The sequence below is a fragment of the Amblyomma maculatum genome, chromosome 8, assembly GCF_055883805.1.
Source record: "Amblyomma maculatum isolate TAMU_Amacu chromosome 8, ASM5588380v1, whole genome shotgun sequence".
In the NCBI taxonomy this organism is placed as follows: Eukaryota; Metazoa; Arthropoda; class Arachnida; order Ixodida; family Ixodidae; genus Amblyomma; species Amblyomma maculatum.
Window position 1 is genome coordinate 92,778,441 of NC_139351.1, and position 12,750 is coordinate 92,791,190.

General features: G+C 46.0%; 1 protein-coding gene across 4 annotated transcripts in view; it reads left to right on the plus strand.

Annotated features, from left to right (window-relative positions):
• LOC146181821 (uncharacterized) overlaps positions 1 to 12,750 on the plus strand; it is a 64,606-nt gene that overhangs the window by 38,006 nt on the left and 13,850 nt on the right. For 2 of the 4 annotated variants that reach the window (XM_084576823.1, XM_084576821.1), the window contains exons 2-5: positions 6,339 to 6,517; positions 7,133 to 7,216; positions 8,157 to 8,198; positions 12,066 to 12,280. In XM_084576823.1, coding sequence (XP_084432949.1) covers positions 6,339 to 6,517; positions 7,133 to 7,216; positions 8,157 to 8,198; positions 12,066 to 12,280 — 520 coding nt within the window. Of the gene's footprint in view, positions 1 to 4,333; positions 4,675 to 6,338; positions 6,518 to 7,132; positions 7,217 to 8,156; positions 8,199 to 12,065; positions 12,281 to 12,750 lie in introns of those variants that run through there. The other 2 variants (XM_084576824.1, XM_084576822.1) reach the window with 2 other exon arrangements.

Here is a 12,750-nt window from a genome sequence, read left to right on the forward strand (position 1 = left end):
TAACCACTCAGTGTGATAATTAGAGTTAATTGCAGTGTTTGGGAATAACCACCCAATGCTATAATTAGAGTTAATTGCGGTGTTTGTTAATTAGGCGGATAATGAGAACATGTTTGCATCGTATTGTCCCCGCGGCTGAGAGGTTGTTCCTGGAAACTGCATTTTTTTGTCTATTTCGCACCGAGTATATTTAGGAATATTGGAAACTGCTCGCTGAGATATACGTATACGGAGAGAGTACAGGGGTGCACAGTGCACTGCGAACGAAGCGTCGACAATAAATGCCAGTCGAGCCCGGATATATCAAACGCGAGTTATATCAAATTATTGATATATCGAACTTTTCGCGATCGCTTTCGAGTTCTGCATATCAGGATCAGCAGATTAGTAGGGTGGTCGGGAAACAGTTACAACAGGTCTTGAATGAGTGGGTAAAGCAACGCCGCATCCACCGTCGTCGAACTACTGGCATCAATGGCGGACGTCGAAAGATGGCTCCACTTGTTTAGTAAAGCATCGCAATCATCATCATCATTAGTCTCTGAGGTGGACTGTGTCACTGCGCGTTGCGAAAACAGCGCAGGTCGCCTATCGCAGGGAATGCTTCCGCACTAAAAGGATAAAAAAAAAAAACTACGTCGCCGCGCGATGTTTTACCCCTTTTACTGTCCCTGCGTCCGATAGCAAGTGAGGACCCATATAAGCCCTTAACAACGGCGGCATCCGCAAATCTCTGCCATTTCTAGCTGCGCAGCCTTCTATCCCAGCGGCTTGTTTACTTGCGTCTTATTTCCAACCTTTCATTTCTTTTTTCTTGCGTTTCTTTATGCATACAATGCTCGCATGCCGCGGTGGCTGTGGCAAAAATTGCACCATTTCCTGTGTTGCCGCAGCAGCGTCAAATTAGCGTAGCCAGCGCGCTGGAACGGAGCCCGAATTAGGGGCAATTGGAGCGAGTCTGAGGGCGTATGCGCGCACTGGGGATGATCCCACTGACCGAGGTTTCAGCGCATTAATGGAGGAGGAAGGGAGAGGGGGAGCTTGGTTCGTGGAAGGTTGCCGCGCTTGTAGAGAGCAGCAATGCCTCGATTATTGACCGTGTTCGTAATCGTAATAGTTACGAAAGTGCGGATCCAAATCCGGCCACGGCCGACAGACCGCTCGTTGAGGAAATGTCTATAGTTAGATTATATAAGGCTTGCGTCTGCAGTGACCGCCGTGTCGAATTTCCCTCACGAAAAGTGGTCCGTAATTAAATCTTTTCTCGGTATACCTAAGCAAATAGCTAACTACCGGACGAAATTAAAAGCTGAAGAATTTTGGAGCTTCCGGCCCTTTTGGTATGGCCAAGAACTAAACAGCAGATTTCGTTTACTCTGTGCGATGGGCTCGGGCGTTGAAGCCACGTTTTTTGAGACAGGAGTTAAACTGTGCAAAACGAAAAAAATTGCCACATTGCCACCGCAGGGACGGCCTGAGGATTAGTGCATTAACTATATATAATCGGTGAGAGTAGGACTATGGGCACGGCACCACTGACGCCACGTTTGTTAGGAACAAGCTTAGAACTCGCCGCCGAAACAGCTAAGAACAGCTGTGAAAAGAAGCTGTGAAAACACTGGTAGGAGAGTATACTTTGCCGTGAGAAAACGTTGCCGCCGACGGCACATTTTTGGTGAACGAGCTAAGAACTGGTAAGCGGTGAAATAAACAATGTTAGGAGTTTTATTTCATAGCTGGGTGCCACTTGCTACGCAGCCATTTAGAGCGAGCTGCTAATTATTTCTCGGTACAGCTACCTTCCTCCAAGTTCCGAGCTTTCCCTTTGAAGAGTGATTGGCTGTTGGGTACGGCTGACGTCAGTTCCGTTCAATGTATACGGTCGCGCGCGGTTTCTACCTTGTTGCTTGCTTGGTCGTCCGTGTGCTCTCAAAACCACTATTAAATACTCTTGGCCCAGTGACATCGCGTAGCAATGTTGCAGTAACATAGCTTTCGTAAAATTGCAGACAGCGAATGATTGAACGGCACTAATTGATGCTTTTAAGTGTTTGATAGCCGTAGGGCACATCGTTGCCGCACTCGCCCCGCCTCATTTACCATGCGGCCGTAGTAGCCATGCTCTGCTGCTAAACACTGCTAAACATCTTTTCTATCCTCTATGATAAGTAATTCGGTAATTCTTATGTTCACTTTTGATCAAACAGGTTAGCGAACCTAGTAAGGCGTGCTTATAATACGCGAGAAAGTAAGCACTACCTGGCGTGTGCTGCTGATCAATACGGGAACGAGAAGATACTCAAGCTGCCTAAACGTGGTTCGTCTCCAGCTGTGACAAACCTTGGATCCCATTTTGGCGCAGAAAGAAGTGCTATACGAGCGGGCGCCAGGCGCGCAGAAGCCCACAGGAAATGAGAAATCACCCCCATGTTAGGCCAGATAAGAGGGAAATTATGCCCCAGCGCATTTATCACATTTAGGCTCAACAAAGCGGGTAGAAGTGTTAATTTTCACTGGACAGCCATTTTAATAAACCGATGCCTTTTTTTTTTTTTATGCCAGAATGCTGACGTTGCCTTTCTTTTATTGCAAGTATTCGAAGAAAGCCGATATGCCTGACTCTTGTACGGTTCGAAATGCGCATTCGTGTTTTGCCAGAAATTAGTTACTGTACGGGCGAACCTCCGTTCCATTGAAATCGCCGTAGTGAGTGGTGTGGTGGAATATATTGATTTGAGGTTAATGTGCCAAGGCAGTTGCACCTTCCTCTTTTTTCTTTTTCTTTTTTCTCGTATCTGCCTGTATCTGGATTCTGCTCCTGGTATTTTATTTTTCGTGCTTACATTGGCCTTGCTTGCCGGGTTCGTACGCTGACTGGGCCGTGACGCGAACGAGGATGCATGACTCGGTCGCTTACTCTAACAATGACTCATCCGCAATCTCTCCTTCAACCCTTTGCATCGATAATAGAACTGACGACACACGTTCTCAAGATACCGCACGGTGGTGCGGAAATCGCAGCCTTCCTCAAATGTGAAGCTCATTACTGAGACGGGGCACGAGCTGAACTCGGGAAAGGAAATAGCCCAGTCTTTTGTCGTCGTTCCAGCCAATTGTCGCCGTACATATGTGTCTTTCGTTTTGCTTCGGCTAGGCGCAGTCCGACCGGTCTATTTTGTTAAACGCCTGTTGGACTTATCTTCATTGCAAGATAAAAGGAAAGCGCCTGAAGATTAGGGTGATAACGATGCTGGAGTGTAATCTGTTGACCCGGCGACCGCAGCAAAAGCAAACGATGAAAGGAAAAGTCGAGCAGACGACACTCCACCGCTATAGTGCCTAGAATATATACCACCGCAGTTTGCCTGAACCCTAGTTTTCACTAGAGCGCGGACAACTTCAAGCTGGTCGATGCCGTCGAGGCGGAGGGTCGATACGTTCAAGTACGTAAGTGCAGGCGTGGTCGCCAAGAAAGAAAACGAACACTATAAGTCTGACTTGATGTAACTGACGCTAACAACAACGTCCCGACCTGGAAGCTGATATTGCAACAGAGTAGCGTGTTCAGGAAAAGCTCAGGTTTCGGGTTCTTTTGATGTCTGCGCTCACAAATGATCGTCGTCGTTTTGTTTACTGATCCGTCATTAGTTGCTGCTTTTAGCTCGTATTGTTTAAAATGAAGGATCTGTTGCGAGTGTATCGTTCTGTGGCCTGCACTTGGCTTGCATATCACTGGTTCACTTGCAGACGACGCGAGAACACAAAGCATGTTCAAACGCGCGATCGTATCCGGCTGCGGAGGCAGCGGCAAATGGCGCGGGTTGTCTGACCCTGCTCGTATAGAGGGGTTCTCATAAACGAGACGGCCGCACCACGTGACCGCCAGCTGTCTCCGCTGCGAGCAGCAAGCAGCCTAGCAGCAGCAGCAAACGCGAAGCTGCATCGGCTCGGCTGCGGGGGATGCAGTGCTCTCGCGCCGGGCTTTGTTTTCCAAAACAGCCGCACCGTCGTCTAAGGATCGCCGCCTTCGCTGCTGTCACACATGCGAGTGCCCAGGAAGAATGAGGTATTATTTTCCGGCGACCAACTGCTTTGTTCGCCGCCTTGCGTGCTCTGTTTCCCTGCTGCTCTCACGCCCGAGTTGGGCCGAGCCGAAAGACGTCGCCGAGCTTGTCTTTGTATTTCCGAGTATCGCGCAGCCTTCGGTGAGTCAGCCCACCTTTGTTCGGTATATTTTGTCCAACCCGGGTGGCTGTCAGGCATCGGGAAAACGATTTATTGCGGTGCCAACGCGTTGCGATGCAGCCGACATTTATTCTTTCATGATCGCTTTGGCAGCGCGAGCTTCCCATTTGCGGGTCACGTAATACTAGAGTGCCGTGTTCCTGCCTAGTCGCTTTTGTTTTACACTGTTGTTTTGCGTCTGGTCTTCAGCGTGCCTCGAGTTTAGTTTGTGGTCTAGGACGATGCTGTCTGCGTAAGCGTACACCGCAACGTGTAAGCCGCGCTTGCTGGACAAGTCGCTTGCAAGTTTGCACCCCCCTGTGCGGACGAAGCTGCAATTTGTGATAGAAACCAGGCGCGCAATGCCTGCTCTAACCGCATCCACCCAAATGCATCCGTGCTTCGATTTTCTGGACTCGATCGGTGCTTGCTTGACGCGTTACGTTGATGGTGAGCGAAATCTCTGTTTATCCTTTCTTGGAACGTTACGCGAAATCCAAGTGCCCGTGTTGCCGCGAGGAGACATGGACGTTATGCGGCGTCGTGTTTGGTGCACGGACGAGCTTTCCTGTGAGTGACACCGGAGATGTCACGGCTACCCGATCGCGTATGCTACCGCGTAGGGACGTGTTGTTCGACCGTAGTCCACAGTCGCTCCCAGAAGCTCGTGATGCAGACGTTTCGTGTAGGTTGTTTACTTGCAGGCACGAGACATCTACCTAACAGCAGTTAGCATTAGTCAGATGCCGCACCGATACCGTAACCCGATCTTTGGCTGATCAGTTGGGGCGTTGCGATCTCGCAGCTGTAGAGTCTTTGTCTGTACGACTTGTTTGGTGCTGGCCTAGAATAATGTAATGTTTTGCTTATGTACACATTACCAAATGTCCTGAAGTACAATGCGTGGTCCACTCTAACCTCTCGTTTCGTGGCTCATGCTGAAGGCACTCATGTTCATTCCAGATGGAAATAAAGCATTCTTTTTTAATCGAAAAGAAGAATGTTGAATTTAGGCCACAAGTACCAAGGTGGGGTTTTGTGTGGCACATTATATGTAGCGGTGCAACTTCGAGTCTAACGTCCCATGCCATACATCTGGACACCACAAAGAGCATTGTTCCGCTAATCCTATGTGTTGACATGTTACAAAAGCGCACTGTTACGTTTTGCCTTGCTGCTGTCTTTCGTTTGCCAGTGTTCATGCAAGGTGCTTTCGTAAGCCATGCAAGCTTATTCAAACCACTTCTGAAATGCCTGGGCTGCGTTGCACTTCAACTATTGGCTTCCAGGCATGATATCTGCTTAATTGAAAATGAAGTTGTACTCAGTACCGTGACCTGCAGTATATGCTTTGATGTGAAGTGTGCGTTATGCAAATGGTGGTCTGGCTAATTGCAGACAGTCAGTGTTAGATATCATTTGCTGCATTGCTGATAAGTTACTGATAAACACTAAGTTAATGAGGTGAATGCACAGGGCTGGGCAGCATCACTTTGCCGTGTGCTGCGTTCTGCCAAAGGCGCTTTTGTCTAGAAACCAAGTTGGCTTTGCTGTTCTTGAATAAACAGTAAAGGAGTACATACACCAGACTTTTGCTTTAGTGTTTTTTTCTTTCATTTGAAGTGTTCAAAGTTAGTCAGATGCATCATCACGAGGTGTTCTCCTGCAACCATGAACTAAATTAAGATTGAATTTCTTTTTTGTGCTGTTCAGGTTTCGGTTGCAACAACCGAATGACGGCAAAGGCTTGTAAGATGTGTCTGTAGGTCCCATGAGGGAAGAAAAGCATGCACTATGACCGCTTATAAATAGTTATAATTTTATTGCAGTTTTTTTCATGCATTACCTAAACGCACCGTACAAGTGAAAGCAATTGTTTAGTTGGTGAAACTCAAACAGTACAAGAGAAGAAATTATAAATGATGTAGTGGCTGTAAGAAAATACTGGTTAATGTCTTGAGCATGAGTAAAGAGAGGAAAATATGCAATTAAACAAGATGTCTATGATCATTCAATTCTTAACGTAAATACATCTCCCCGTGCTTGGTTTTGTATTTTAAGGGCACAAAGGTGTTTCAGCGATGTGGCATCTGGCCTTTCACTTTTTGTTGCAGTCCGAACCACTAGCGTCATCCTCCTTCTCGGTGTTGGATCCTTTGTGTGTTACAAGCTCTACTGTCAACTGAGGCAGCGATTCCGAAGGCGAAAAAAGTCTAAGCGGGAGACTCCATCACTGCACAGGTCCCATATTGTCGAGAACTGGATATCTGGCATTGAGCACAAGGGCATTCAGGTTGGTAAAGGCCATTCATTTAAAATAGCTGCACTATTTCAAGCCCCACACCTATTGCCTCAAATGCATGCATAAGAGCGTAGCTTGATGTCGAGAAACTTCAAATCGAAATTGGGAAAAAAGAAAATGCCCAGTAAAGGCAAGAAAGTAAATCTAAGAAGTAGTTGTCCATTGACCAGTCGTCAAATTTTTCTGTGTTGCTTTCTTTCGCTGCATGTAGTACGTCTAGTTAAAGTTTTCTTTCTTGTGCACAAGGCACAGAAGCTTAAGCGTGCATTCGGCTATGTCTGTTTCAGCTTCGCGTAGCAGTAGCTACTGCTTTATCATGCAAAACTATAAATGCTTTAAAGGTTTGTTAGTAAGGTCAGCAGCTCTGCATTAGCCTAAACCCGCGTGTGGATCCCAGTGCAAGTCACTAGGAGGGACACATGATAGCATGCCAACTAAAGGATGTTATACATTTCTCAAAGATAAATGGGCCTTCCTATTTATCATAAAATGCTTTAAAGAAAGAAGTGTGCAAGTAATGTTCCTGCTCACCAAGGGCACGCTGACATCACAGCTTGGGCATCCAGTTAGCGACCTGTGTGTAAAAATTTTTCCCTCTACTTTCAGGGATGCTGTGTAGATTCAGACAATGAGTCGGACATCAGTGATGTGTCGCTCCCTGCCACCAGTCAGGCCTCCTTTGGAGACATTGTGAGTGACGTCTCCTCGACTTGCCCAATGCTTTTTTCTTGGCAGCTGTCCCTTTTGTTGCCCTTGTGTAGTGTAGTAGCCTGTCATGCTAGCCTCAGCACATTGTACTGGTAGGTATGCAACTGTATTGCACTGTATGCAGTTCATTGCCAGCCGCATTTCACGATATCTAAACATTTATAATTTTTAAACATTTGACCTCATCCTGTGCCTCTCCTTCATGGGGTTCATCGACCACAGCATTGTCTAGGAAACTTGAGGTTGCTCTGAAAATTTATTTTAGGCAGTGGCGCATTCAAGAGTGAGCATTGTAAAAGGAATTACAAATTTAATTCACTGTCTGTTTAGCGCATGGTACCCAAGTAGGTGACAGGCCATAAGTAACCATACATAATCGTTTTCTCTGAGGGTGCTGCTGCTTATTGTAATAAATTCCAAATACCGCTGCGAAGCAGTAACAGCAGGGCAACAGACGCTATTATAATGCTGCTGTACGCTGGGCGGAATGATGTAAGTTTACAATGAAAATTCTGGTCACATTTATGGGCGTGGTGAAGTCGGTGAGAGGCTTACAGGTTTCAAGCCACAGATACAGTAACTCTGCCATCATTTTAACTCGTGCAGAAAGGTCCTCTTTCAACTTGCATACTAATTTATGCAGTTCTGCTTTAATAGCTTTATGGCTAAAAACACAATGTGCACTGAAAAGGCATTGTGTTTGTGCCCGTCATTTTGGGCTAGCCATATTTTTCGCACAGCACTGGCGTTTGAAGCAGTTTTTTAAATGTAGGCTTAAATTCAATTTTGCTCTTACATGCAGGTATTCGGCCTTGAGGGTTAAGTGCTTGATGCTTTGGTGCGAATTTTGCCATTTGGAAATGCGATGTGCAGCTTCGGTGCTTGCATGCATTGCAAATGCTTCGCTGCTTTCCCTTTCCAGCCCAAGCCTGTGACTGAGCATGAGGAAGCTGAGAAGCAACGTGTACGTTTTGCAGTTTGCTTTTGTTTCGTGCACATTTTCTTGGCACTTAACCGTAGCGGCATGTGCACCACTTACCCTCTCACCTTTTTGTTACTTTCGAAGTGACTAGGTGGTCGTTTTTCAGACGGCCTTTTCATTTCTATTGATCGATTTTGTGCTTTTTTGTTTTGTTTTGCCTTGTTCGACCTTCGAGGTGTTTGTTTGCGCTCCTGATCAGTGGAATGGTTCTTTCTTTCTTGTTGGAAAGGAGTGTAGGCCTCCAATTGTGGTTTCACGGTTTCTTCTTGCTAGGGACGTGTAATGCATTACTGTGCATGGACTACTCTGTGGTAGTTGCGTACAACCACAAATTTTTTTTGTTCCGGTTCCAACAGCCAAATGATGGGTATCATGTCAAAGTTGCGTACAGGTCGTGTGAGGAATGAAAAAAAGACTCCTTTGTGACTTGATTCATTGTAACACTAAACTTTGGCTGCCTCAAGAACAGGAATTGCAAAACGTGAAGAAGCTGCAATTTTATTGCATGTATATGCAAATTTGATGTAGCCATCGCTCAGGTGTTGAAACCGAAACAGATGAAAGAAGAAATTTGATTATAAATTATTTAGCAGTTGTAGGGAAGGTGACGTAACGGTTCACGTGTAGCAATGCATTGTGCATCATTACAAAAATAAAGCTCAGCCAAATGTCATGCTGATGCTCCTTCAGTATGTTATTAGTCTAGATCAATAAATTGTTAGAATTGCAGATCTCTTGAGGAAAAAAGAAGGCACTCATTCCACTGCTGTGGTGCAGTGTTTGGGTGCAAAGCTCCTTTTTTTTTTTTTTTTTTTTTTTTTTTTTTTTTTTTTTTAGGAAATAACTTGCAGTGCTGGTGAATTGCAAAGGGGCCAAGTGAATTGTCAGTTACTTGAGGTGAAAACTTTAACATGTTGATGTCAGTGATGGGTCACAGCATTTATTCGTCCTGTGCGGCTTTGAGTACTGGATCACGCGATGAAGCCCATGGGAAGGATTTTATCGTGAGGCCTAAGAAGGAGAAGGCTGTAATAAAATTTGCCCCACCTATTCGTCTTGTGGTCCAGATATTCTGATAGCACACCAGTGATAAACTATACGACCCACTGGTGATGTGCGCTGCAATGAATGCGTTAAAATGCCTTTTATTTTGCCATTGCATCATCGATCATCAGCGTTTAGTTTAATGTACAGTGTTAACTTAAGGTAGTAATATCGTGTGTGTGGTGTTTTAAAAAGACCTTGCTTGTATGTAGAGCGGTCGGCTTTACAGGGTTATTTTCACTCTTACGCGAGCAAGGACATGGGGATGGCTTTTTTTTTATCTTAAATGTAAACTGAAGAAAAGTATGTATTTGTTTATGCACTGTGCAGATAAAGGTGACTGACTGGCTCAGAAAACAAAATGGCGCGGACTGCATATTTTAGCTGTTTTGTATTCAGTTTCTCTGCTTCTGCACATTCTTGGTGCCTTGGTGTGGTTTAGTTTATGGGGTTTAGCTTCGCGAAGTGACCGGGACGCCGTAGGGGAGGGCTCGAAAACTTTTGGCCACCTGGGGTGCACTGACATCACACAGCACACGGGCGCCTTGCTTTTGGCCTCCATGGAAAAGCCGCCACCAAGGCAGGGATTCGATCCTCAAATACAGTAGTTGAGCGCCCTAACCACTGCGGCGTGGTCCTTGGTGCTTTAGACTGGCCTTTCATCGAGCCCCTTTAGATATCCCCGTGCGTTGAATTTCTCTTTCTTCAGTTAGCACTTTTGCTTAAATTGGATTTATGGCTGGCTAAGTGGTAGTGGGTCTCTTGGAACATGCAGGGGTCCTTTAAGATGGGTTCAGACGAAAGGACCGGAGCGCAGACTGTTGTCCGCGTGTCCATTCGGCCGTCGAGCATTCACACGAAGCCAGCGGACCATCCGTGTGTACCCTACTCCCCAGCGCTGTTCACGCGCTGCCGAAAACCTTTTTACGGAGAGTTTCAACGTGGACGAAAACATCGTCTCGCTGCTCTGCTTGAAGTGTGCGAGAATGACGAGAAAGCTTCTGTGTAAAAGCGTTCATTTATTGCAAGCGTCTTCAATGTTCCATATCAGTGGGCAGCTCTCTACGAGCGCTGAAAACATGACTGTCGGTTCATCACTGAGCGGTTTTTTTCGCTACTTCACCCATAATACGAGGGGGTACCCAAAAGAAACCGAACTAATTTTTTGGTGGGCAGCGTTTTTGTAGCACCATGTTTTGTTGCTAGGAGCGCATAGAGTGAACATTCTCGAGTCAGTCAGCCAAGTGGCGTCGCTGAAGGTCAGACGTACTAGCTTCCGCAGCGTGTATAGTGACAACTGTTTTCTGTGAGGGTCGTTTTTGTAATGGCTGATTTTCGTGAACAACGTGCGGCGGTGAAATTGTGCTTCCTGCTCGGAAAAAATGGAAACTCTTGAAATGGTAAAAACGGCGTACAAGGATGATGCTATGAGGAAAACTCAAGTGTTTGAGTGGTTCTCCCTTTTCAAAATTGGTGAAATGTCAATTGATGTCCAACTTCGTTCTGATCGTCCTTCCACGGCCCGAACAAATGAAAATGTTGAAAAAATTCATGCAATCATCAATATTGGACCAAAAATGGTATGACCCCTGTTCTTCACCCAGCATACTCACCGGACCTTGCCCCGTGTGACTTTTTTTTGTTTCCCAGAATGAAAACAATACATGAAAGGAAAGCGTTTTGCTGTTGTTGCGAAAGCAGAGAAAAAAACGACGCAGGTGCTGTTAAGGATCACCAAAGATGAATTTAAACAGTTTTTTGAAAAATGGAATGAAAGATTAGACAAGTATATTAGTGCAAGTGGAGAGTACTTTGAACGAGATTGGAGGTTTGGGCTTAAAATGTGAATAAATAGGTTCAAAAAGTTCGGTTTCTTTTGGGTACCCCCTCGTAAGCACTAGAAACCGAGTAAAGCTACAACTCTGGCACACCCACAAACACACAAAAAACGATGCACTGCAGCGAACACAGAGCGAACGACGCAGCGAATGCACAACAGGAGGAAACAATAACCTGCTCGAACTGAATACGAGATGAAAAGCGCGAAAAAAAGGCCCGACTTGGCTCAAAGCCGACTTCAATTCTGAATTGTTAGCCAAACAAGTAAACCCATGTGACATACATAGCAATGATAAAGCGAAAAGAGAAAAACCAATTTCGATCCGCGCAGGCTGAAAAAGGCGCTTGGCATATTCAATCCGCTCCGCGATCCGGGGCCCCGGACGGCCACGCCGCTCGCTCGCCATTGCTCAGAGCAGTGACGTCGGCGTCCGCGCTCCGGTCCTCCCATCTGAACCCCTCTTTAAATGGAACTGGTACTTCCAGTGAACTGGAAAATTTTGAAGTCGTTGATATTATTATTTGTGTACAGGAAATAAAGTAACGAGTGTGGCTACCACACTGGCATTATATTTGTTTGCAGGGCTATCTAATCGCAAAGGGATAGTAAAGCTGTTCCCTAATTTTGTCCAATTTCCTGAAGTACCCCTCCTCGTCAGGTTTACGTTTGCCGGCTGATAGAGTCCGCCGTATGTACAAAATGGTGATCTGAAGTCGGGAAAATAAAGTGGATGCAGGTGGGGACACATGGTGTGGATAACAGATAAGAAGTGATAGATAAGGGATAGTGATAGGAAGGAAGGAGAATGTGTATGGGGAGGATAGCAGAGGGTGAGGTTGGGGATTGGAAAACTTGTGTATTTGTAGGGTGGCGGCGTCTGGGGCTCCGTCCTGTAGTTTCACATGTCTGGCCTGATGGTGAGGATGGCAGTGATTGGGGAAAACCGATGCTTTCTATGCGTGCAGGATGGCAGTTCAAGCTGTGGTGGTGGCAGTTTCTTGAGTGACGACGAGTTTGTGGACATGGGTGTTGGCTCGAGCAACCCGTACGAGCCTGTGCGCTTCGACAGCCACTCGGGTGACGTCCGCTTCCAAGGGTTCTCACCGCCAAAGACTTCAACACCGCTCAACATTGCGTCAAAGAACCAGAACGGCGGCGGTAGTCTTCGTCTTCGGAGCAGGTTAGTTTTCCACAGGGGAGCAGCCTTGGCTGTATGCTAGAAACTGCCTGGGAATTAGAAATTAGGTTTTTTTTTTTGTAGTACAAAGGATAGATTTCGAGTGATGAGATTGTGGTTGGCCCATGGGCATGGTACCGCAATTCGCGGTTAAGCGGTTCCAACCAACAACAAAAACATACCTCTGATGGGAACTAGTATAATTGTACTGGGTAGTCTCAGTTCTGAGCATGGGTATAATGGGGTGTGTGCTGTGAACGAACTAACCCGAGATGTGCTGTTCGAGTTCTTTTAGGTGTGTTTCCATGTTTCCTAGCATAATTCGTCATAACTGTTTCACCTGTATCGAGCCTGTTTGTTTCATTGCTCTCCTACTACCGCATTTGGGTCAAGATGTTCTTCGTTTTTCAGATTTGTCATTTTCAAATTGTTAGAATTGTTTTTTTCCTCAGTCCAGACTTGTCAGCAAAACT